At 40.9% G+C, this 22699-nt stretch overlaps 2 protein-coding genes across 2 annotated transcripts in view; one reads left to right on the forward strand and one right to left on the reverse strand.

Annotated features, from left to right (window-relative positions):
* Nucleotides 1-22699, forward strand: part of PTGER2 (prostaglandin E receptor 2) — a 449149-nt gene that overhangs the window by 359573 nt on the left and 66877 nt on the right. The window lies entirely within an intron of this gene.
* The window catches only part of DDHD1 (DDHD domain containing 1), a 40478-nt gene continuing 33395 nt past the window's right edge, over nucleotides 15617-22699 (reverse strand). The window contains exons 9-12 of the mRNA XM_063290540.1: nucleotides 22043-22192; nucleotides 19650-19902; nucleotides 17477-17671; nucleotides 15617-16616 (exon numbers count right to left, since the gene is read on the reverse strand). Of these exons, the coding sequence (XP_063146610.1) occupies nucleotides 16432-16616; nucleotides 17477-17671; nucleotides 19650-19902; nucleotides 22043-22192 (783 nt within the window). The 3' untranslated portion in view covers nucleotides 15617-16431. The remainder of the gene's footprint in view (nucleotides 16617-17476; nucleotides 17672-19649; nucleotides 19903-22042; nucleotides 22193-22699) is intronic.

The raw sequence follows: 22699 nt of genomic DNA on the forward strand, positions 1-22699 counted from the left end.
TCTATTCTCAATATGAGATTTCTGTTTTAAGCAGCATCCCCACATTTGGTGTCACATTTCATTCTGCTCCAAAAGCTGAAACCCCAGAGTTTCCCATCCTGCAAATGATCCAAAGCTGGAGAGCAACAAAATGCCAAGATACAATTTAAAAATAGGGCTACGGCACTATTTTCCAGGCTGTTTTGATGCCTGATCCATGATTCTGGAAGGTGTTTTTTTATGACTTCACCCCCAAAAAGTAATGTTATTTTTTCTATGTTCTGTCATTTATTAACATACCCAAGGGTGAAAAGAAATCACTCCCACTTTGGGAGGTATTCATTTCATTCATTTGAGGCACAGCGTAATACAGCAATAGTAAATAGATTTATCAATTCTTCCTGGTCTTGATGATTGCGAATTATTCTAAAATTAGGAGGCAGCACAGCTTGGAAGAGCAGCGAGTGAGTACAAGAGAGGAAAGTCTATTGCCATGGCCTGCTTTTTGGTTTTACAATTGGCCTCAGGTTGGCCTTGACGGGGAACTGGAATGCTGAGCTGTTTCCATTCTTATTCAGTTACTGCATTCAATCTTTATCCTGCATCTTTCTGTTGGCTTGGGAGGGATCTTAGAATTGCAGAAAGACAACAAAGCAAAACCATCAACTTGAATAATAAAAAACATACAAGTAAAGCAAGTAGTAGTTAAATTAATTTGTGTACAGAATTTATTTGTTTGATTGTTTGTTTATTAATTAAAAAGAGCCAGTCTGATGTTGTAGTTACAAGGCACCTGGCTAGAAAACAGGACACCGGAAGTTCTAGTCCCACCTTAGGCACAAAGCCAGCTGGCTGACCTTCGGCCAGTCCCTCTCTCTCAGCCCTGGGAAGAAGCAGGCAAAGGCAAACCACTTCTGAAAAACCTTGCCAAGAAAACTGCATGGATTATCCAGGCAGTTGCCAGTAGTTAAGACTGCCTCAAAGGCACAAATGCACACCCACCCACACACACGCACACACATACATACACGCAAATGCACATGCATACACGTACAATTATGTAAATGTATGTATAATTATTTTATGCAAATACTAATGATTGAATGTCAGCCAAAACACAACATTCTTTTAAATAATATTCAGCAATTTTCAAGAATAAAAACTTCCATCTTAACAGAGAAGCCACTTCTTTTCACATTGTATAGGAGGAACTTTTAGGAAAAAAATATGTCTATGCTTTTATGAGCCAAAAAGAGAGTAGGTGGTTCCTCTAATATCTGAGTAACATTGGCTGTGTTCACTTTAACATGCTCACCCATAATTAACTGTACCACTGTTTACTAAATTAAGCCATAAAATACAGTAAAGTAGATTTAAGGACCTGTAATGGTAATAGTACTTAAAAAAAAATTGATATAGTACAACTGGATTAAGGAAATCATGGCTAGATGTACATTCTTTCCGTCCCAAGGACCCTGTTTTCTGAAATCCAGCTGACAGCTTTCAATTAATAGTATTAAGAGACCATAGGAGCCTTAGAAGTCTTGCTATGGGGGATCTCAAGATATCAAGAGAAGATATTCTCAAAGCTGTTTAATACTGTATTTGTATTAGCAATTTGTCCTACTTGAACTTGAACAATTGAATTGAAAACACTGTAATCTTGGAAGAGTTTGTTGATTTCAGTGTGTGTGCCTGTGAATGTATACAAACATCTTGCATTTAAATATGATGAAGTTACAGACCGGGATATTTTACTGTACACCTGGGATAGAAAATCAGCATTGCCTACTAGTGAGCCCAATTCAGGATGTAAGTATTGATATATAAAGCCTTAAACAATTTGAGATTGGGTTACTGCAAAGAGCATCTTCAAAATAACAGCCTCCTGACAACAAAGGTCTGCATAGTTAAAGCAATGGCATTCCTCGTAGTAACATATGGCTGCGAGAGCTGGACCATAAGGAAGGCTGAGAGAAGGAAGATAGATGCTTTTGAACTGTGGTGTTGCAGGAAAATTCTGAGAGTGCCTTGGACTGCAAGAAGATCAAACCAGTCCATCCTCCAGGAAATAAAGCCAGACTGCTCACTTGAGGGAATGATATTCAAGGCAAAACTGAAATACTTTGGCCACACAATGAGAAGACAGGACACCCTGCAGAAGATGCTGATGCTAGGGAGAGTGGAGGGCAAAAGGAAGAGGGGCCGACCAAGGGCAAGGTGGATGGATGATATTCTAGAGGTGACGGACCCGTCCCTGGGGGAGCTGGGGGTGGTGGCGACTGACAGGAAGCTCTGGCGTGGGCTGGTCCACGAAGTCACAAAGAGTGGGAGGCGACAGAACAAATAAACAACAGATATCTACCCTCTTCAGCAGAGTCTTGCTGTCTCTGTCACTGCTTACAGATAGCTGTTGGGTGGCAATACAGATGAAGTTGTCTTCCATGGTGGCAGCTGCCCTATGAGATGATCTCCTGCCTGCAGTATGCCAGGCCCCGACACTGACATGTTTTAGGTACATTTTAAAAAGTGAGGTGTATTTTTAAATTTATCTCCTCCAACACTTACTGCCCCTAAGATTTGGTTTTTAAAAACCCTTTGTTGTTTTTAATAATAATTGCCCCTCTCCTTCACCTCCTTTGAGGATGTGGGGAGATTGCATTGTTAGAGTTGTTGTTTGCTAGGATTCACTTCAGTATGCTGGCATATCTGGAAATGAAATGTATATCCACCTAGAGTAGATATTTCTTGTCTTTAATATGCATGCATGTAAGCAAGTACAGATAGTCCTTGCTTAACAACCTTAATGGGGACTGGCAACTCTGTTGCTAAGCAAAGTGGTCATTAAGTGAAACATCACATGGCTGTGCCACTTAGCAATGGCAGTTCTGGCAATCCTGGTTGCAGTTGTTATGCAAATCACATGTGGTCATTAAGCGAGGACCTTCCAGTGATGACTTCCTTCCAGCTTCCCCATTGACTTTGCACACCCTACTGTTATAAATATGGTGGACTCATTCTGAACTGTCCACAGTCATGCTGGTTGAATGTAACGGGAAATGTGCAATCCAACATAACTGTGGACAGCTTCTATTCTAGGAATGCTTTAGCCCATGATGGAAAGGACTTCCAGATATTGCTGAACTCTTACCTCCTCCTCACCCCAGCCCAGTCCAGCCAATTGGGAGGAGAGCTTGGAGCAGCAGCTCAGCAGCATCTGGAAGGTCACAAGATACTTAGCTGAAAGAAAAAAATCTGCATTTTTGGCTTGGAAAAAGTACAGGAAATGCAAACTCAGGTAGGTTAACACAGCTGAAAAAGAGCCTTAATCCTTCTGCAATGTGGTAAGGCCTTAGACAGAAATCCCTAGCACGAGGATGGCATTGGGGATAGACTAATATCTTTTGAGAAACGTTGAAGAATATAACTGGTTAACTACTGGCTAACCAATCCCTCTTAGCCAACTCTGATCATAGGAAGGAAGGCTTAAATGGCATCCAAGCCATACATTAGGCTCTGAACCCCCACCCACCCGTCAGCTCCACATGCGAACCACCATACCACGCACAGCATGGGGTGACACCCAACCCTGTATTTTTCCACTCACATTTACAGCCTTCTCTAACTCCCCCCTTCAAACCACTGCTATTTATTTTATTGCCTTTCAATAAATGCTCCGTTTCTCTCTTACCCAGAGGAAGGAGTAGCTGGCTGCTTGCACCGTCCATCATGAGGCTGTACAAAATTCCAGGCTCTATGCGTTGTTTTTTTTTTTTTTTTTAAGCTGGATCTTGCAGCTCTGCCCAGTGGAAGAATGGATTCCATATGGCTGACACAGACACTTGGTGGGACGTTGTTATCAGTGTGGAAACACTGCTACTTCTGTGAGCTACATGGTCCCAGATTGTTCAACACCCGTGGCAGAAAGCTAGGCTTTAACTTCACTTATCTCAGCCCACATCTAAGGGCATACTGGGTGGCAATAAGGCAGAAAATGCTGCAAAGGGTATTGATGTTGTATTATGCACAGCTCTGTGCTTTAAAAAGAAACAAATTCTGTTGGCAGGCAATACACATTCCATGCTTACATTTAAAAAAAAAAAAAGTAGCAGAATTCAGCTTTAACTGATCCTGTAGCTGAGGAAAACTTTCATAGTTTATTCCAGTTTTGACTAACTAAATGCTGTCTTCCAGCCACAGCGGCTAGGAGCTGGTCCAATACCTCTGCAGAATGGCAGGAAGTAACCACCTGCATTTGGAAGACTGTCAATGCCTCCTTGCAGGAGGGGGAGTTACCAGCAGTCTTGAAGGAGGCTGTGGTGTGCCCACTTCTGAAGAGGCTGTACTTGGACCCTGGGGTTTTGGATAACTATTGTCAGGTCTCCAACCTCCTGTTTTTAGGGAAGGCTGTCAAGACAGTGGTGGAAGACCAACTTCACAGTGCTCTAGATGATGCAGACTCCTAGATGGAGTCTTTTTGATTGGGGTTCAGGCCCATGTATGAAACAGAGACAGCACTTTGTTTAGTGCAGAGACAGCACTAAAGATTGCTCTTTAGGTGACTTGTGTAAGGTTATGGATGGGGGTGGTCCACCCCTCCTGGTCTGTTAGACTTCAGAGGCTTTTGATAACATCAATCGTAATAACTTAGGGGGTGTTGGGAATTGGAGGCACTGATTGGTGGTGATTCTGCTCTTTCCTCAGTGGGTGGTTTCAGTGAGAGGTGGAGGGGTATCAAAGGTCATCTCAATGGCCTCTGATATGTGGGCTGCCACAGGGGCCGGTTCTCTCTACCTTGCAGTAACAATATATGAAGCTGTTGGATAAGGTCATCTGACAGCTTGGGGGGTGGTATTATCAACCTGAAGGTCATACCCAACTTTACATCACCACACTGGATTGTACAGGAGATGCTATTGATGTCCTACCTTGATGTTTGGAAGCGTGAGGGTTTGGATGGCAGAGAACAGACTGATGTTGAACCCAATTGAGACAGAGTGACAATTTGTACACTGGGGTTCTTTGTCAATACCAGTGTTATCTCTAGATGGGTAGGTGCTACCATGGAGGAGGTTTGTGATTTGGGGGTCCTTCTGAACTCATGGCTCCTGCGGATAGAAGCTAGAGGAGTTTTTGCCCAGCTCCAGCTGGTTCACCAATTGCAACCTTATCTAGTGCAGGAGGACCTACCTACTCATGCCCCCTCTACCATCCAGTTGGACTACTGCAATGCACTTTACATGGGGCTACTCTTCTTTTACATCTTTTTAATTTTTTATTATTAATTAGTAATTGTTCAAGATATAATTAAGACACATAATGTAAAGACTACTTAAAGACTACTCAGAAACTCAGCTGATCCAAAATGTGACAGTCTATGTATTTACTGGTTCCTGGCGATGGGAGCACATAATCAGGCCCACTGATTTTGTAGGCCTTGCACTAGTTGCTGATGGTTTCCGGGTACAATTTAAAGTGCTGATATTGAACTATAAAGCTCTTTGTAATTTGGCACCTGGCTACTCGCAGGATAGCCTGCTCCAGCCAGAATCAGTCCAACCTGCTAGATCTTGTAGAGGGCAGCTACTTGTAGTTCCACACTTCTGGAAGATAAGGGAAAATGAAACTAGAAGGTACTGCTTTTCCATGATGGTGCCAATGCTCCACACCATGGAGATCAGACTCATCTCCACTTTGCAGACTTTTAGGAAAGTATTGAAAACAAAACTGTTTTGAAAGTCATTCTCATAATTTAAGCATTGGATCACTTTTATTTTTTATTGTTGTTACTGTTTATTTTGTGGTCTTTGTTGGGGTTTTATGATGTTGTTTGTTTTAAATAGTATCATGGATATTTTTATAAGCCACTGAGTCACTAGATTGTCGCAGGGTACAAGTTCAATCAATCAATCAGTCTATAAGTTGTGCATGAATGTATACATCATGCTGAGCCATGATTTATTGAATTACCATAATGGCTAAGTTTACACAAAATACTAAGCTACAAATAAGCAAGCCACTTTGGGAGCATACAGTTGTGTATTCTCATAGCATACTAAACCAAGAAGTCCAGTGAACAAGCAGGAGTGCACTAACTCTGCCATGTTATTTTCCATTGTGTAAATCTTACTAAGTAGACTGAACTTCAAATAGCCATGATTTGACGTTTCTAGAAACTGCAACTCTACAGAAAGTAGAAAGTATGTAGTAAGTAGTGAACATGAGAGCCAGTTTGGTCTAGTGGTTAAGGCAACAGGCTAGAAACCAGGATGCTGTGAGTTCTAGTCCCGCCTTAGGCATGAAAGCCGGCTGGGTGACCTTGGGCCAGTCAATCTCAGCCCAACTCACCTCACAGGGTTGTTGTTGTGGGGAAAAGAGGGGGAGGAGGCAGGAGTATTAGGTATGTTCGCCGCCTTGAGTTATTTATAAAAATAAGAAAGGCAGGATAAAAATAAAATAAATAAGTATATAAATAAATTTAGGCTTCAGGTAGGACAGTAACCCTATGTTTTTGGTTGCACAATAAACAGCCACATACAAGAGGGAGGATGGTTATGTGCGAGTATTCATTAACCAGATCTTTTGACTTAGCATGAGCCCTGCCAGAATTGGCCTATCTAGTTGACGAAGTAAACAGCTTTCTAGACAGTGAAGCTCAGGATCCTCCTGCCTTGGCTCAAACTGCTGAAAATCCACCCACTTTTGAGGCTTCAACAGATACTCACATTCTATAGGCACTAGGGAAAAAAAGCCCAAAATAATTACCACCAGATTTTTGGTAAGCTACGTTCTGCACAAAACAGTCACAATTCAGTGATTGTGCTATTTTTGAGAAGGATCTCTTTTTCCAAACAGACAAGTGTGTGCTTCCAGAGCATAATGACCTGGATTCTAGGCAACAAAATGCTACTTTGTGAGAATGATTTGCTTCAGCAACTTTGCAGGTCACGTTCTCCTGCATTATTTTATCCTTTGCCTAACAATAACCAGGAAGGCAACAGAAGAACCACCATTTCCTAGAACAGCCCTCCCCAACCTGGCACTCTGTTGATGCCATGTAGAGTTGCAGAGCCACAAATCACAAGGCTGGAGAATGGAAAAAATCATCCCTCAAGTTCTTTAATATAGAAGAAGCTTAGAGAAATGGCAGACACCTAAAGAAAGCAGCCCTGAAGTCTCTACTGTGTCAAGAATTATAGAGATGAGCCAAAACACACATATTGGGAAGCTCTATTATTCAGGGAGAGCTTTCCCCCTCCTTATCACGAAGCACCTTGCTTCCATACTCCCTCTTTCATGATAAAGAGGGGGAAAGCTCTCCCTGAATAACAGAGCTTCCCAATATGTGTATTTTGGCTCACACATACAGCTCCACTGAGAGACAACTTCCTAGTTCGTCCTCTTTGTGAACTATTGCCATCCCAACTTACTTTGATAAAAAAACTCTTGTTACGAGTTTACTTTTCCCTTCACTGTCCTTTCACACACACCCCTTTTTTTTTAGGGTGGCCTTCCAGCAAGTATATCTGGTTGTTATTACACAGTCAAGAGTCTGCAAGCCAATCTAGGACCCCTAGCAGAATAGCAGAGTACAAATAGGTTAAAGAAAGAAAATCAAAGGAGGCTGAAATTGGTAGTGTGAAAATGGGGACAACCTGCTAGATTCTTTTGCTTCAGTGGCTTTTATCTGCTCCAAGTCTCTTTCCCAACTTGTATTTAACCTTGGCACAACCCTACTTTGACCACAGCAATTTCCCTTGTGGTTCCATGATGGTGATGTTACCTTGTCCCCAGCACAGCATGGAGACAGGCTTAAGTTTTGTATTAATACAAAATTAGTATTTGTATTAGTATTACTAATACTAATTAGTAATTAATTACTAATACTAATTAGTATTAGTATTTTGTATTAATACAAAAGTAGCAGTGGTGGACGTAACATTTCACATTCAAAACAGGCTCTTGATTATTTTGGAAGTGTTTCCAAGCATTTCCAAAATGATTGATATAGGCCAATTCAAATGCAAAACATCATTTTAAATTGTGCAGCATTTCAGAATGTACATCCTTGAAAATGATTATTTCCCTCTTATTCCAGTACCATCCAAGGGCAGCCTCGAGCTGAGTAAACTGTTATGCTTTGCTGCCCATTAACTTAAAGCAGTGTTCCTCAACCTTGGCAACTTGAAGATGTGTGGACTTCAACTCCCAGAATTCCCCAGCCAGCCAAGGCTGGGGAGTTCTGGGAGTTGAAGTCCACGTATCTTCAAGTTGCCAAGGTTGAGGAACACTGCCTTAAGAGGGAAAATCTGAGTACCAGCGGTGATCAGAGCTGTGTTTTGAGAATATAGATAAGCCCTCTCTCCTCTGGCCACTTGCCAGGCTTCATCATGGCCCTTTCTCTCCCAGCCTTTGCTCCCTCCATTAGTACTTCATTTTCAGAGTCCCTTTCAGGCCTGTTACCTCTTCACTTTCTGTTTTTGATACCAGCTTCTCCCCAAGCTTCCAACAAATTATAGGAGAGAACCGACCTCCACTATTCCTTTTGAGGAAGAAGAGGAGACATGTCTCTGCTTCTTTTCTCTTTATTTGGCAGGTTCAACCACACTCTCCTCCCAAGTAAAAGTATTGCCTGGCATGTAGTCAATTTCAATTCTCCAGTTCTGCAGGACCTACCTGTACTCTTACAGTCAGGGTGGCGAGTGTCTGCCGCTCTCCTCTCTGGGACTATTTCTATCCTGGTGTGTTAAACTTGGAAAATGCTCTTTTGGGACATAAGAGGCAGAGCAGGCAAATGCAGCTGGAGAGGGAGAACCCTAACTTATTCAGACCCTCCCCAGTCCTGTCACGGCCTGATTTGGTGGTGGTTTCCTTGCAGGCTATGATATGCTGGAGAGAGATGGCAGCACAGTCAGAAGAGAAACCAATTCCCTTGCCTATAACGAGTGTCATGCTTGTTAATAAGGACCCTACCATCTGGCAGCATCTCAGAATAGACAATAGAATCAGGATAGGGATTGGCAACAAGAAGAGCAATGTTTGTGTCAACATTAATTTTGTGCTGACTCAAGGATGGATGGATAGCCCAACTCAGTAGCGAGGAAAAGTTCAAAATCCTCCCTCAACAAACCTTATTTCCCAATCATGGGAAGAATAAAGGTATTCATTGCTTACACAGAATAGTCATATAGGCTAGTCTTTATTGCCAGTGCATTTGGCCTAGGGAAAACAATTAGATTTATTTCTGATACAAGCGTTAATTCCTTCATAATTACAAGCTGCAGAATCAGGAATAATTATAATTATTATTTAAAAAAATAATCTCTGCAGCTGATCTGTCTTGGAGTTGGCTGTACCTTATTGCCTTCTTGCATCCTTTGTTCTGTGAAGAAAAATCTGTCCCTTCTTCCTGATGGGGGGGTGGGGGAAGAAGCAATTGGTAGGGGAAGAGGTACTTTAAAGGACAAATGATAGCATGGAACATGTCCTTGCTCCTGATTTTAGCCCCTGGGAGGGAAGATATTGCTGTGGTGGGGAGGGTGCAGCAAAATCAGATAGAGTCTGACATTAAGGCATGCTTTTTGCCAACACCCAAATGAAAAAAAAAAATGCATAGATAGCAGCAGCACTAGGATCCACAGTGGCCTATCATTCTGATTATATGCAGTCACTATTTTCAAGTTTCTTTCTTTTCATGGTATGATCAATGCTTATTTTTACTGCATGCAGCGTTTTCCTTCATGCAGCCAGGGACAAACTCTATTGGGCATCTGCTGAGTTCTACACCTGGAATCTCGTTTCTGATGTTCCCCTTTCTTGCCATTACTGTTCCTGCCCTCTCCAAGAATGTTGACAACTGACAACCTCCATTTTATGTCCCTTTTTTGTCACCTGGGGTTGGACACAGAGAAAGGCAGCAAGTGACTGAGCATTAGAACCTTTGGAGAGAAGATGGGCCCAGTTGAAAATGTTTTCTCCAGGGGGCCCTCAAACCCTAGTACTGCTGAGTATTCCTTTCAGCATTTCTTTCTTACATGAAACCAGGTTCAGGAGAAAGATATAATTGCTTAAAATGAATAGGGCAAGTGAGCCCACTTCGCAGTCCCAGCATCCAGTTGACCAGGTCTGCCTTTCTTGCTTATCTGTTCTTCTTTTCTGAACAGAAGAGAGATTGCGCAAGATATAAAAGTTGTTGTCAAAGGCTCATAGAAGACATCAGGCTGTTCCTTAGGAGCAACTCTGATTCTGTTCTTTCAAACAAAATTAAAAAGCTGCCTTCTAAATATTAACTATGAGATTGCATGATACAGTATATGTTTATTTGAAAAAAAACTGAAATGGACTCATTCCGTTAAAATAATATTTGAAACTTACTGGGGAGCAAATGCCCATGTCCTTTGGGATTTTTCTTTTCCTCATGTCTCACCCTCTCTACTTTTGTTCTTGTTTCATTTTATTCCTTTACTATCAATAGCTTGAAACTAACGGATATAGTAAAACCTGATTTTCTTCTTCATTGGTATCTGGTGAGAACCCATCTATATTTACCAACTCATAAACTGGAAACTCTTGAGCAAAATGGAATCACTATAGAATTATAATTGGAAAATAGCTGCCCATGAGCTGCCAGCTTGCAACCATTCCATAAGAGGGATGGTGATCTGCAAGTTTAATTAATGAAGTTTGACCAATGACAGGATAAAACAACACTTCTCATGAGCCCATTTTACCCAAGAGTTTCAGCCCAATTCCTGAACCTTCACTAACATACTATCCCTTTGATCACTTTTAAAAGGCTGAGAAGCAACCATGAGAGAGAGCGAGCGAGAGAGAGAGAGAAATATGTACACATTTGTACATATGGGATCTGTTACATCAGCACCTTCATTTCCTTGTCTAACAGGTCATAATCTAATTTATTCCAGAGAAGAAACTGATTCTTACTGAGACCCACTCCCATCTTGATTTCCTCCCACTAGGATGGTAAAGTAATTGAAACTGGGAGGAAATCAACACTTCTTGCAGTTCTTTATATTTCAAGGTGCAACCCTGTGAGGTGAGTTAGGACTAGCACTCACAGCGTCTTAGTTTCTAGTCAAACGCCTTAACCATTACACTAAACTGGCTCTCTATTTAAGATACTGATGTTCCTCTGCTTGCTTTTGCTCGAAAGAGAAACTGCTAATCCACCATGTTTTATATTGATAAAAAAACCCTGCATCTTGAATGTATCCTAGCCAATTAACTTGCTGCCAATTTAATTTAACAATGTTTTACCGAAAATATATATTCACTCTTTTGACATGGGAAGTTGTATTCAGATAAAATAAATAATCATAATATATCCTTCTAATTTGCCAAACCTCAGAACTCAATGATTAGTACTTGCATCACACCAGCTGCAGCTCAGTTACTAGGAGAGCTGATTTTCTGTCAGAGATTTGGCAAATATGTTGATGGATCACAATTGTGTCTCTGATAACAAACAGCGATCTACCATTGGGAGGTCTGCAAGGAGTTCCTAAAACCCAATTGTTTGTGCTTGGTTCTAATACTAAAGCAATGTTTAATTGCTGGCATACTTTTAGCAAGCACGACTTGTAATAAGTGTAACTCAGACAGCAATTTTTCTGCAGCTGTATTGCATTGATTTATTGATTTATTTACTTACTGACTGCCTGAGAATGTGACCAGTGACATCAGCAGATGAGCTCAATCCTTTGAACCTGCATTTTTTTTCCCCAGAGGCTCCTGGGGGCAAACATTTCTTTTCATTGTTATTGCAACAAACCACAGTAAAGAAAGGAAAATAATAAATTGATGTTTTATCACTGAATTTTTGAGAACTGACTTTTGGGGTTCAGGCCACCATGCAGCCTATGGGCTGCATGTTACCCCTGATGCAATGCTGCATCTCTTATATTGAGGTAGAACCCACAAAAATAGAATTTGTAAGATCCCTTGCAATTTGCCCAAGGATTAAGATTATTATATTTACAGTACTATATATTTTTATGCCGCTTCTGTCCTCCAAACGGATTACAGCATGAGAACCAGGATTATAGTTCACCCAGACTAGAATTGCAGAAGACATAAACTTTTGAAACAATAATGATTTTCAGTGAAAAGGGGAAAATTCACTATTAAGTACAGAATCCTGGAGAACATAAAAATACATCCTGGACAGAAAACATTTTTGAAGATAAATCAGCAAGAAGAGGGCAAAGAGGATGCAGGAGAAAGTTGTACTCTTTAGTTAATGAAAGAGCCAAAAGGTAATAAGAAGATGAATGTCCCCCCAGATGAAGCCAAACTTGGAGGAAAGTCTCCTATGACTCATGGGTGTTCTATTAAGGGGCAGAGATAAAAGAGGCAGCTTTCCTAGCCATATAAATACAAAAGTGGATCAGAGAAAAACAGCTGACCCAGCCTAGTCATCTAGCAGAGAATGACATTCTGCTTAGTAGAGGGTTTTGGAGATAAGTCAAAATATAGCTAGACTTTGAGCTGCAGTCACTGCAAAACATTCTGCATATTGTACTCTGGTTTTCAAACAAAGCCAAAATGGGCAGATGTGCCCCCCCCTCTCCCTCTCTTATACACACACACACACACACACACACCAGAATAAAGTAACCATGGACTGACATTTGTTGACTAAAATATCCTTGGGCAGGCTATCAGAAGTTTGAAAGCACAGAAAGCTATCATCAGGCTGTGAAGAACCTAACTACATATGATATCTAACAGACATAAATAATTTCACAGGCACAGCTGACTGCTTGGGACTGCCAACAGAGAGTCAAGACGTAGGACAGAAGTGAACTGCTTGATATGTAACTGTGATACAGGTCTTATCTTTATGATGAGTACCACACCCAAGGAAAATAAGTCCATATACACATTTCATTCCTTTGTTTAATTACACCAAAGTATTTAAGATAGACTCAGTTCTAGCCAGAGTCACATAGCAAATACTAGAATTTTAGCAGATTGAACCCCTGGGTCATGTACTGCCTCCTGAGGGTCTACGTTAAGTAAAAACCATCAACCAGTTACTCTTTCACTGTGATGGAATGTGTTCCTGAAAGTGGGGGTGATGTGGTGGGTTTCAGCGCTGCCGCTGATTCTCAGGAAGGAGGGAGTGCATTCCAGGCAGGTAAGAGGATTCACAGTCCAGAGACTGTTGCTGGGAAAGTTGAAGAGGTTCAAGGTGGCTTTGCCCTAGGGTCTCCCAGGTTATTTACCCTTAGGTCAGTTAGAGTAGCTTTAGTCTGGCAAGATTCTGTCTGTATGGTGAAAGCAATAAAGAATTGGAGCTTGGAATACACTGACTCGACATTCTTCTTGGGCTGGCCCTGACATTCACCCAGGCCAAAATTATGATTTTCCTGGGCGGAGGCACTTTCTTTAAACTCTTGCTTTTGTCCAATAGTCATATTCTTCCTTCCCTAGCACTTACAGATAAGGACACCAAGTTATTATAAGGCATCTTGTAACAGTTCCATGCATAAAGTTTTCATCTGCAAGAACTACAGATGGATACACTGCTACCAATGGATGCTACCATCTTTGTTACAGTTAAGATATAGCCACACTGAAGTCCTAGTTGTCAGCCTGAGTGCTTCATCCCTACATACAGAAAGTACATGCTAACACTGACATCTAGTGGGAACTATCACATCCCAAAAGCTGGGTATTCATTATTGAATTCTGGGATGTACAACCTTTTCTAAGTTGAAAGTCACATTCAAACTTGTTGGATGTGTCTGGGACTTTAAGAAGACTTGCTCTTACGGATGTTAAATAGTATTGCATCCTCCAGCTTTTTTGGAAAATCAATCATTTTATTTCGGGTGGGGCACCATTAGACCAAGTAAACTGCACAAAAAAATAAAACGACCACTTCCTCTTAATTCATCTTTTCCTCTCTTTCACATAAATATAATCCATTCTTTTGCCACTTTCCTGCCTTTACATTTTATTTTAAAGTTGCCAATTTATCTTCAACTGTTGCAGCAAAAAAATATTTTAACTTTGAAATACTGCCTGCACCCCCTAAAAACACCCCCCCCCCAACTAAACCCAGAAGCCCTGCAGCTTGTCTGTCTGGCTAAATGATCATAGACTACTTGGTGCTGGTGAACACCATGATAGTCAGAGATCAAGAAGAAGAAGGTGCAACAGAGGAAAGTTGGCAATAGCAGAAATTGAGAAAACAGGAATGGGGAGGAAGACAAGAGGTGAGTAGTGAGCTTAAGGTGCCTGGCGGCTCATCACAGAAAAGTCGGTTTCCCTGCTATCATTTTTGTGTGTCACCAAAATGTGGCTACAGATTTTTGGAGGGCCTTTGAGAGACACTACATAACACACTCAAGCTATACGTTCTTGGCTCTAGTTCCTGAGGACTGTGCATTCTATTTAGTTAGTGGTAAGATTAAATGGACTCCGAACCTACTCAATAGTGCTTTCATTTACTGTTTTCGCCCTCCCTTATGTATTATTATGGGTGATACTGGCACAGAAAACTTATGGGGCATCTCAGTCCTATAAGCCATTCCCCTATTGTTCTCTAGCATCTTCATCTTGCAAAATGACCCCAGGAAAAACCTTATCTTAGGAACTGAGATAAACAGAGATTCCGGAAGGATTCAGTAGAATCTAAGCCCTTTCATGACTATACGATTACTACAGCGATGGACTCCAGTAATGTCATGACTGCAACATTCCAGAGTGATGGAAAATGAAGCCAATTTAACATTCCAGCACACATGAAGCATTTAACTCTTGAAGGAAGAGGCTGCACTACTTAAATGTCTGCCCTTTACTACGGTAGAAAAGGAGGAGTGCTGGTGTCCTCACATAAACTACAACAAGTGCCATTAATTGCCAATTTGCACAGTGTAACCACATGATCCCTGTCGCTGTGGAGAGTCAAGCATGACTCTTTGGAGGCCATCCCTTAGGGAAGTTCTGTGGTTTTGAGTAATGGCTTTTAGGTCTATTATTTAGAATCTACTGTCCAAGTACTGGTGGTAATTATATCATTGATCCTGTTTTTATGTTTTTCTGAATTTTAATCAATGTTTTTCCCAAGCTCCCCTGAATATTAAAGAAGAATGGAGACTAAATTCATATATAAGTCAAGTAAATACAGTATCACATTTATGGATTTAGGGATAATGGTGCATATGAAATGAAGGAGCATGCATGTAAGGGAATGAACTGAGTCTTGTTGAAGGAGGAATGAAGAAACACTTCTACTGTTTTGGGCTGCAGCAGTGACCCCTGTGAAGAAGCAAACACCCTGCAGTTTGAAAAGCAGATGGCTTCGTTTACAGCCTGAATAGCTGAGAGAAAAATACATTGAGTATGAATGCCTCTTCTTTGGATCCTGGCCAGCATCATTTTATCAATGGATCTTAACAATGGTCTAATTGTTCAAAGTCACACACTCATCTTAAGAATCTGCTTGATATCGAGGAACTGCAAATTAAGACTTATTTTCCACCAGTTAGTCTCCAAGATGTCAAGTGCAGGTATTTTGCAATTGGAGAAGGCAGCAAAAATTAACATATGCCAAAATCAAGGAAGGAGCCTGACTTATCTTAGAGAAACAGGATTTAACAAATAATGCTTGTGTGATATCACAAAAGTTTATTTTTAATGAAAAAAATACTGAAAAGTGTGCCACAGTGTCCATAGCTCCATTGAAATAGTACAAAGGTATGTCATATGTCATCTGAGGAATAAAGTCTTAACACTGTAGAAAATAAATGCATTTTTTTTAAATTATGTTCCTCTGCTTCAAAGAAAACAAAAAGGGAAAAAAGAAACAGTAGAAAAGTAATGTTTTTAATACACTGGAGAAAACAAAATAGTAAGAGGTAATAATAAATTATCGTTACAATATTTCCGAACATTCACGTCTACTTGCCAGGTTTAGTATATGGAATGAGTTGTGTTATACCCTTTGTATCTGCTGCTTACTTGATGGAATTTCAATGCGATCAAGGGCAGCAGACTTCAGATTAGGACAAAGGTACCCAATACAAAGGACACAGAACATGGCTCTTTTAGGTCTGCAGGCATTTTTCTTAAAGAAAACGAATTCCATTACAGCAGATTAATCTCTGTATTTAAAAAAAGCAGCTACTCTTAAACAGATAAGTTAATCTGCAGAGATGTTATTCTACATGGATGCTAAAACAACTACTGCTGGCTTGTTTGATAGCTGGAAGGGTGAGAGCTTTCAAAAAGGCCTCAATTAGCACAGAAATGGATATGTGCACTGAAGGACAAATAATCTTGGAAGGAAGAAAACCAGACATGCATTTGAACTGAAACCACCCTGCCTTAAAAACAGATGTTGTCTGACTGTTTTAGTGCCAACTGTCATGTTTCATCCTTTCTCCCCTTCCCACTCCTCCCTAATTCCCACCCCATCCCAAATCATACAGGTTCTAAGTGGGACTTGATGCCATCCTCCCCTTGGTCCTGCTTGTACATGAAGGTAAGAAGGAAGAGAGCGATGTCCATTGATGACCAGTAAGCTGTATGCGATGTAACGGCAGACCAGTACCTGCTTTCCACCAGGCCTTCCCTGAGCTCAAAGTCGATCCGGTGGTCCAGCTCCACTAGGCAGGAAACAAAACTATTACTGCAGGAGAAACTGCCCTCTAGTCCTCTGCTCCCCTTTTTATTCTCCACACCTACCTTTTTTTTTTTTTTTTTTTTGGAGGGGGTGGATTGGAACTAGCACTATAAACTGGCATCCTTCATCTTCTACAGCTGCCGATTAGATTCAGAATGCTCCCCGCCCCCCAATAACAGAATGAAAATTGTAAAGCTTGGCAGCAGTGCCACCAGAATAGAACCTGAAAGAAGGCTCCAGCCAAAATATTAGAGCAGTGTTTCTCAACCTTAGCCACTTTAAGATGTGTGGACTTCAACTCCCAGAGTTCCCCAGCTGGCCATGCCAGCTGGGGAACTCTGGGAGTTGAAGTCCACACATCTTAAAGTGGCTAAGGTTGAGAAATATTGTATTAGAGGCGACATAAGTGCCAAAGAAGCTATGCTGATTCTGCCTGAATTTAAAAAATGATGGCTTTCAGAACAAGAGCACTTGGAGAACATGGAAATATCAGTGGGACTAAAAACCGAAGTAGAAAGGATTCTCTGAAGATAAGAGCAATAGCTAAAAACTGGAGGGTGAGATCCTGCAGTCTTTAGATATTGTTGAACTACAACCCCCTTCTTTCTAACCAGTAGGGCTGATGGTGATGAATGTTGGGAAGTTTAGGGAGGGGCAGAACTTCTAAAGCCAAACGAACTGGAATTGAAATCTACATTAAACTTGTCATGATTCATTCTCCTGTCGGCTCCTAAGGCCTGCTCGCTGCTAATCTAAATCCTACTTCCAGGCCAGGGGGAAGCAGTTCCCTAGACAGAAAGGTGAAAATGTGACTAGCAAAATAAGGAACAGAGAACTGCTTACTCGTTGGATCTAGGAAGCCGGAACCGCTGTGTGGAAAAGTCTGAGTCCCGATTGATGCCTGACTCCCGGCTGTCTTCTTGTCCTCCACTTCTGTTCCCTCTTTTCCTGGCTCAGGCACTTGTGAGGTGGGCGCACTGGAACGTCCAAATCTTGAGAGCAGCATCCCTCCGAGGCCTTTTCCAATGCTGGCTGCCCCTGCAGTCAATTAGCACAGGATGTCAGGAGTTGTTATTCTGCAGCCACACAGCACTCCAGGGTTAGTGACAGGTTATGATAAGCCCACAACTGCTGCCAGCAACAGAAGCCACAGGGTTCCCCCAAACGCCACTCTAACTTCAAGTATAACTTACCAGCGGCCTTACTTCATGACCGCATTTTCAGTCTGATATTCAGTGGCTGTGTAACTGCTTTTTTCCCCCACTGCCATCCCAGAGCTTTCCTTCATCATGCCAACGGATTAGTCTGACTAAAATAGTGTAACTGAAATCTGAAGTCAGTTATTCACGCTTAAGAACTATAATACTGAGTTTTTCTTTTGTCTCTGCTGCCTCCATGTGGATAGTTTTAGCCTGAAATTACTGGTGCCACTCTCGGATTTTATATTTACAGGGTCATTCTTTTCATTTTTAGATCAACCTAAAAATGCATTCGATGGAACTCACTGCTGCACCTGTTGAATACCCACACATTAGCAAACCATAGGCTGTATGAAGTGCAAGCCCATACATAACAAGAATTGTTGTTACTTGTTTATTTGGAGTGGGATCCAAGCTTTTTGACAGAGATGTGCTAATACTGAGCGGAAGGAAGCGGGGAATAATACTGAGGGGAATGATGAGAGCCAGTCTGGTCTAGTGGTGAAGGCACCAGGCTAGAAACCAGGAGACTGAGAGTTCTAGTCCCGCCTGAGGCATGAAAGCTGGCTGGGTGACTGTGGGCCAGTCACTCTCTCAGCACGATCCACCTCACAGGGTTGTTGTGGGGGAAACAGGAGGAGGGAGAAGTATTTGGCATGTTCCCCGCCTTGACTTATTTATAAAAATAATAAAGGATAAAAAATCAAAAAAAAAAAAATCCTACTTATTTCAGTCTGCTCAAGCCAAAGGTAATAAAGCCTCCCCTCCACTTAGTGGAACCATGAATATGATGTGGAATTGAGTAGCACAAGAGTCATCTATGGGATGGTGCCTGTAGCCCAAATGATAATAGTACCATCCACTAGCTCACAGTGCGATGTTGCAAACTTCAATATTCTATGTAGGATTGTAAGATGTAAACTTGAGCCCCTACTTACTCAAGGTAAAAATTATCCACCACATATGTTGTCTTGCAACTCTTGGACTGAGACTGAAACATGATACAGGTGGTCCTCATTTAGCGACAATTGGGACCGGGAACTTGGTCCTTAAATGAAGCAGTTGCTAAGTGAAACCGCAACTGTGCTTATGATCTTACTTCAACTTTCCTTTGCTTTACAGACCTGCGAAGGTCGTAAATGTGAGGACTGGTCACAAGGTTACTTTTTCAGCACTGTTATAACTGCGAATGGTTGCTGTACAAGGCAGTCACTAAATGAGAACTACCTGTACATTTATGATTAGGCATTTATGCTTCCTTGCAGTGCCAATCATTCTCTCATATTTTCATTTTTTAATTTATATCTTTTTTAAAAAGAGAAAATATGAAAGAAGACCATACTAGAAAATCTAAATTACTTGTATCTTATGCTTACCACCCCCTCTATTATTTCTGTGAAGTAGATTACTCTGAGGCACAGTGATTGGCCCAAAGTGACCTAGAAGCCTCATGGCTCCAGGAATTCTATTTTTAGAACAATGGATCTTAAAACTGTCTGACCCAACTACCCCCTTTCCAGGTCTCAAATAATGTCATTACTCCCACACAAAACAAAAACAAAAAGACTCTGTTCTTTTACACAAGTGTCTTGACAGCAGCAGTCCCAAACTGGATTTTTTTAAATAAGGATTTTATTAAGTTTCAAGCAACCAAACTGGATTATTCACTCACAAACCAGCAATTACAAATTGCTCCATTACCCCCAGCATATGCCTAGATTACCCCCTTGGTAATTACCCCAGTTTAAGAACCCCTGCTTTAGGGGAAGACAAGCACATCAACAAAGAAAGGTTTTCAAAGTGTCTAGAATAGTTACCCAATATGCTTGCTTTGCCTATGTTTGTTATGGACTCCCCATAATGCCGCCGAGACATGACAGGGGACGTAGTTGGACTGGGTAATGTTGGGAGAGATTCATTCTCAGAGACAGAGGTAGATTCTTTTGCTGGATTGAGAAAACTTGGCTTCATGTGTTCGTAAGGTAGTGGATTTGCAGTGTTGTACCAATGTATCTGCACAGGAGAAATATTACTGTAGTGCTTCAGAATTAAAGGCTCTAGTCTATAGGCCTGCAGATAAGAAGACAAGGAAAGAAACTGTGAGTGACAGGGAACGCTTTACTTTTTATGATGCCCGTTCTTCATCTAGCCAAGTATCTACCCCTTTATCAAACTTAAATGTTTAAGTAATGTTCCTTCTCTCTTCACCTCCATTTAAAAGGTTTAAACAATGTGACTGATTTAAAGATCTAATATTTCATAAAATACTTTTGGCCCTGCTGCCTAGAAAAAAAGAACCATTACTGTCCTGCAGCTTCATATGAGCTTTTTATAAACAATCATTTTTGTTTATGTTAGAATTGAGAATATTTTAAATTACTTTGTTCTACAGATTGTTTAAAAATAAGCAACATGTGTTGATGTGGCACATTTGCACAAGGCCAAGAAACATCAGTGATATATGGGAGATCGTGATCTCTGCTTTCCAGCATCTTGCTAAGGTCACCAGTACATGAAAGATAAAGTAAATTTCTGAACAGACTTTTTTTAAAACATTTTAAAAACAGCTACCCCACATCTGTGAAAACCAAAGAACTGCTGCTTCCATTTTCTAATGGTACACTACATCTGGTTCATGCAGTTGATGTTTCTGATCTTTGAACATTTCTTCGTATTTTTCAACCAATTTGAGCTGTTGGGAGTTGGGCAGCATACAAATTTGGTAAATAATGCCCACATGACCAAGAAAAGGAAAAAAAATGAAAGTGAGACCTTGAAGAAAGACTGAAGGTCAAGACACACATAACATGTTAGTGGTTAAGGCAACGGGCTAGAAACCAGGAGACTGAGAGTTCTAGTCCCGCCTGAGGCACAAAAGCCGGCTGGGTGACCTTGGGCCAATCACACTCTCTCAGCCCAACCCACCTCACAGGGTGGTTGTTGTGGGAAAAACAGGAGGAGGAAGGAGTATTAGGTATGTTCGCCACCTTGAGTTATTTATAAAAATAATAAAGGCGGGATAGTAAATAAATAATTTTTAAAAATTAAATTAATTACTGTGGACTTGCCTTCGCAAAATTTAATTTAAAAATGCTATTCTTTTGTATGATTGCATTAAGGAAAACGTTTCTGTCAAGTTCCAGCTAGAAGCTAGCTATGACAATTACTTCATAGCCTATGATACTCAATTTCAAAAAAGGTTTATATATGTGTGATTTAGTCCTTGCCCGTTATCTTCAAGTCCTTCACTAGCTATTCAATCAACTCTGAATCTATCTAGCAGTGAGGCCATCCATCCCACATTGTTCCATTTTATCAAAAATGGCTATGGCCCAGTTTATCAAATGCTTTGCTACAGTCTAGGTACACTACATCCGCAACATTCTCTTGGTCTACAAATCTAGTCACTTTGTTAAAAAATAATACAATTTGTTTGGCACAAGCTATTTTTAACAAACTATACTGGCTTCTAGTAATCACTCTGTTCCTTTCTAAGTGTTCTTTTCTAAATCTTTTCTAAGATTTTCCCAGATATTAAGGTCACGCTTATTGGGTTGTATTCTGGGCCACTTTTTTTCACTGTTTGTAAGACTGGAACAACAACATCTCTTTTCCAATCTTCTGGAACTTTTCCTGTACTCCAAGAGTTCTCAAATATTACAGTCAGTAGCTCTGGTATCACATCTGCCAGGTTCTTTTAGCACCCTGGGATGTAATCCATCCAGTCCCAGAGACTTGAATTTATTCAGAGAAGCTAGATGTTCTCTCACAAATTCCTTGCCTATTTGGCCTGCATTTCTCTTCTGCCCCATGGTGCAGCTAAACCTTTTTTTCCCTTTTTTTTTGTTCCACATTTTAAATATCTTCTTTTTGTTTTTCAGTTTCTCAGAAAGTTCTTTATTCTACCATACTGGTCTCATCAGCTGTTTCCCATTTTTCTTTCTCTTTGGTATTGTTTGTATTTGGGCCTTAATTATCTCATTTTTCAGAATTTCCCAACCTTCTTGAATTGTTTTTCCCTTCAGGATTCCATTCATGGAATCCTTCCAACTTTTTTCCCTTTGAAAAACTTCCTGACATACTATGGCCTAATGAACCCTGTTGCCTTTTTTAATGGCATCAAAATTTTGCTGTCTGAGGGCCACCTCATCTTGTTTCATGATAGAGTTGCCTCTGTTCCGTGAAAGCTTGCTACTATACTAACACTCACCACTGGATCTGTTGGATGAAAAATGTTTAGCAATCGTTTACAAATTGTTCTGGGTAGAATGTGATCTTGACTTCCACTGTTTCCTGGACGGATGCCACGCAAGGCCAAAAACACTGCTAATGGAGATCCCATACAGAAGAAATTTTCCACCTATGGAGACATTTCATTTGACATTAACAGGCAGAGTAACAGGCAGCTGGTCTAGCTTATAGTGGGAGACTTTGGGGTAAGGAAGAAGAACTGTGATCTCATTGCCTAGAGGCACATTACAAATTGAGGAAAACCACAGTTTAATAATGATCAATCATCTTTTTGCATCATATGACAACCAAAGGAAGCTAAGTTACAAAAATACCACAGCGTGGTTGCCTGAGGACATTTCAACTAAAAGAGATGTTGCATGAAAGGTTGGGGGAACTTGGGTGCTTAAAAATAACTCTTCAGTGTGTTTCCATAGAAGAACAGAAATCTGCTTAGCTATGACCATATGGGAAGTTAAGAAGCTGGTGACAACTGCTTAACTGCAACTTAAGGAAGTATACCATGTAGCTGTTTTTTTCCCCTAACAAAAAACATCAAGGAAGATGTAATGGTATGTGGGAATGACCTTGGGAGACAGGGGAAAGAGCTGCAGCCAGGGAAACAGTCAGACAAGAG

The sequence above is a fragment of the Candoia aspera genome, chromosome 1 (genome assembly GCF_035149785.1).
Source record: "Candoia aspera isolate rCanAsp1 chromosome 1, rCanAsp1.hap2, whole genome shotgun sequence".
Lineage (NCBI taxonomy): Eukaryota > Metazoa > Chordata > Lepidosauria > Squamata > Boidae > Candoia > Candoia aspera.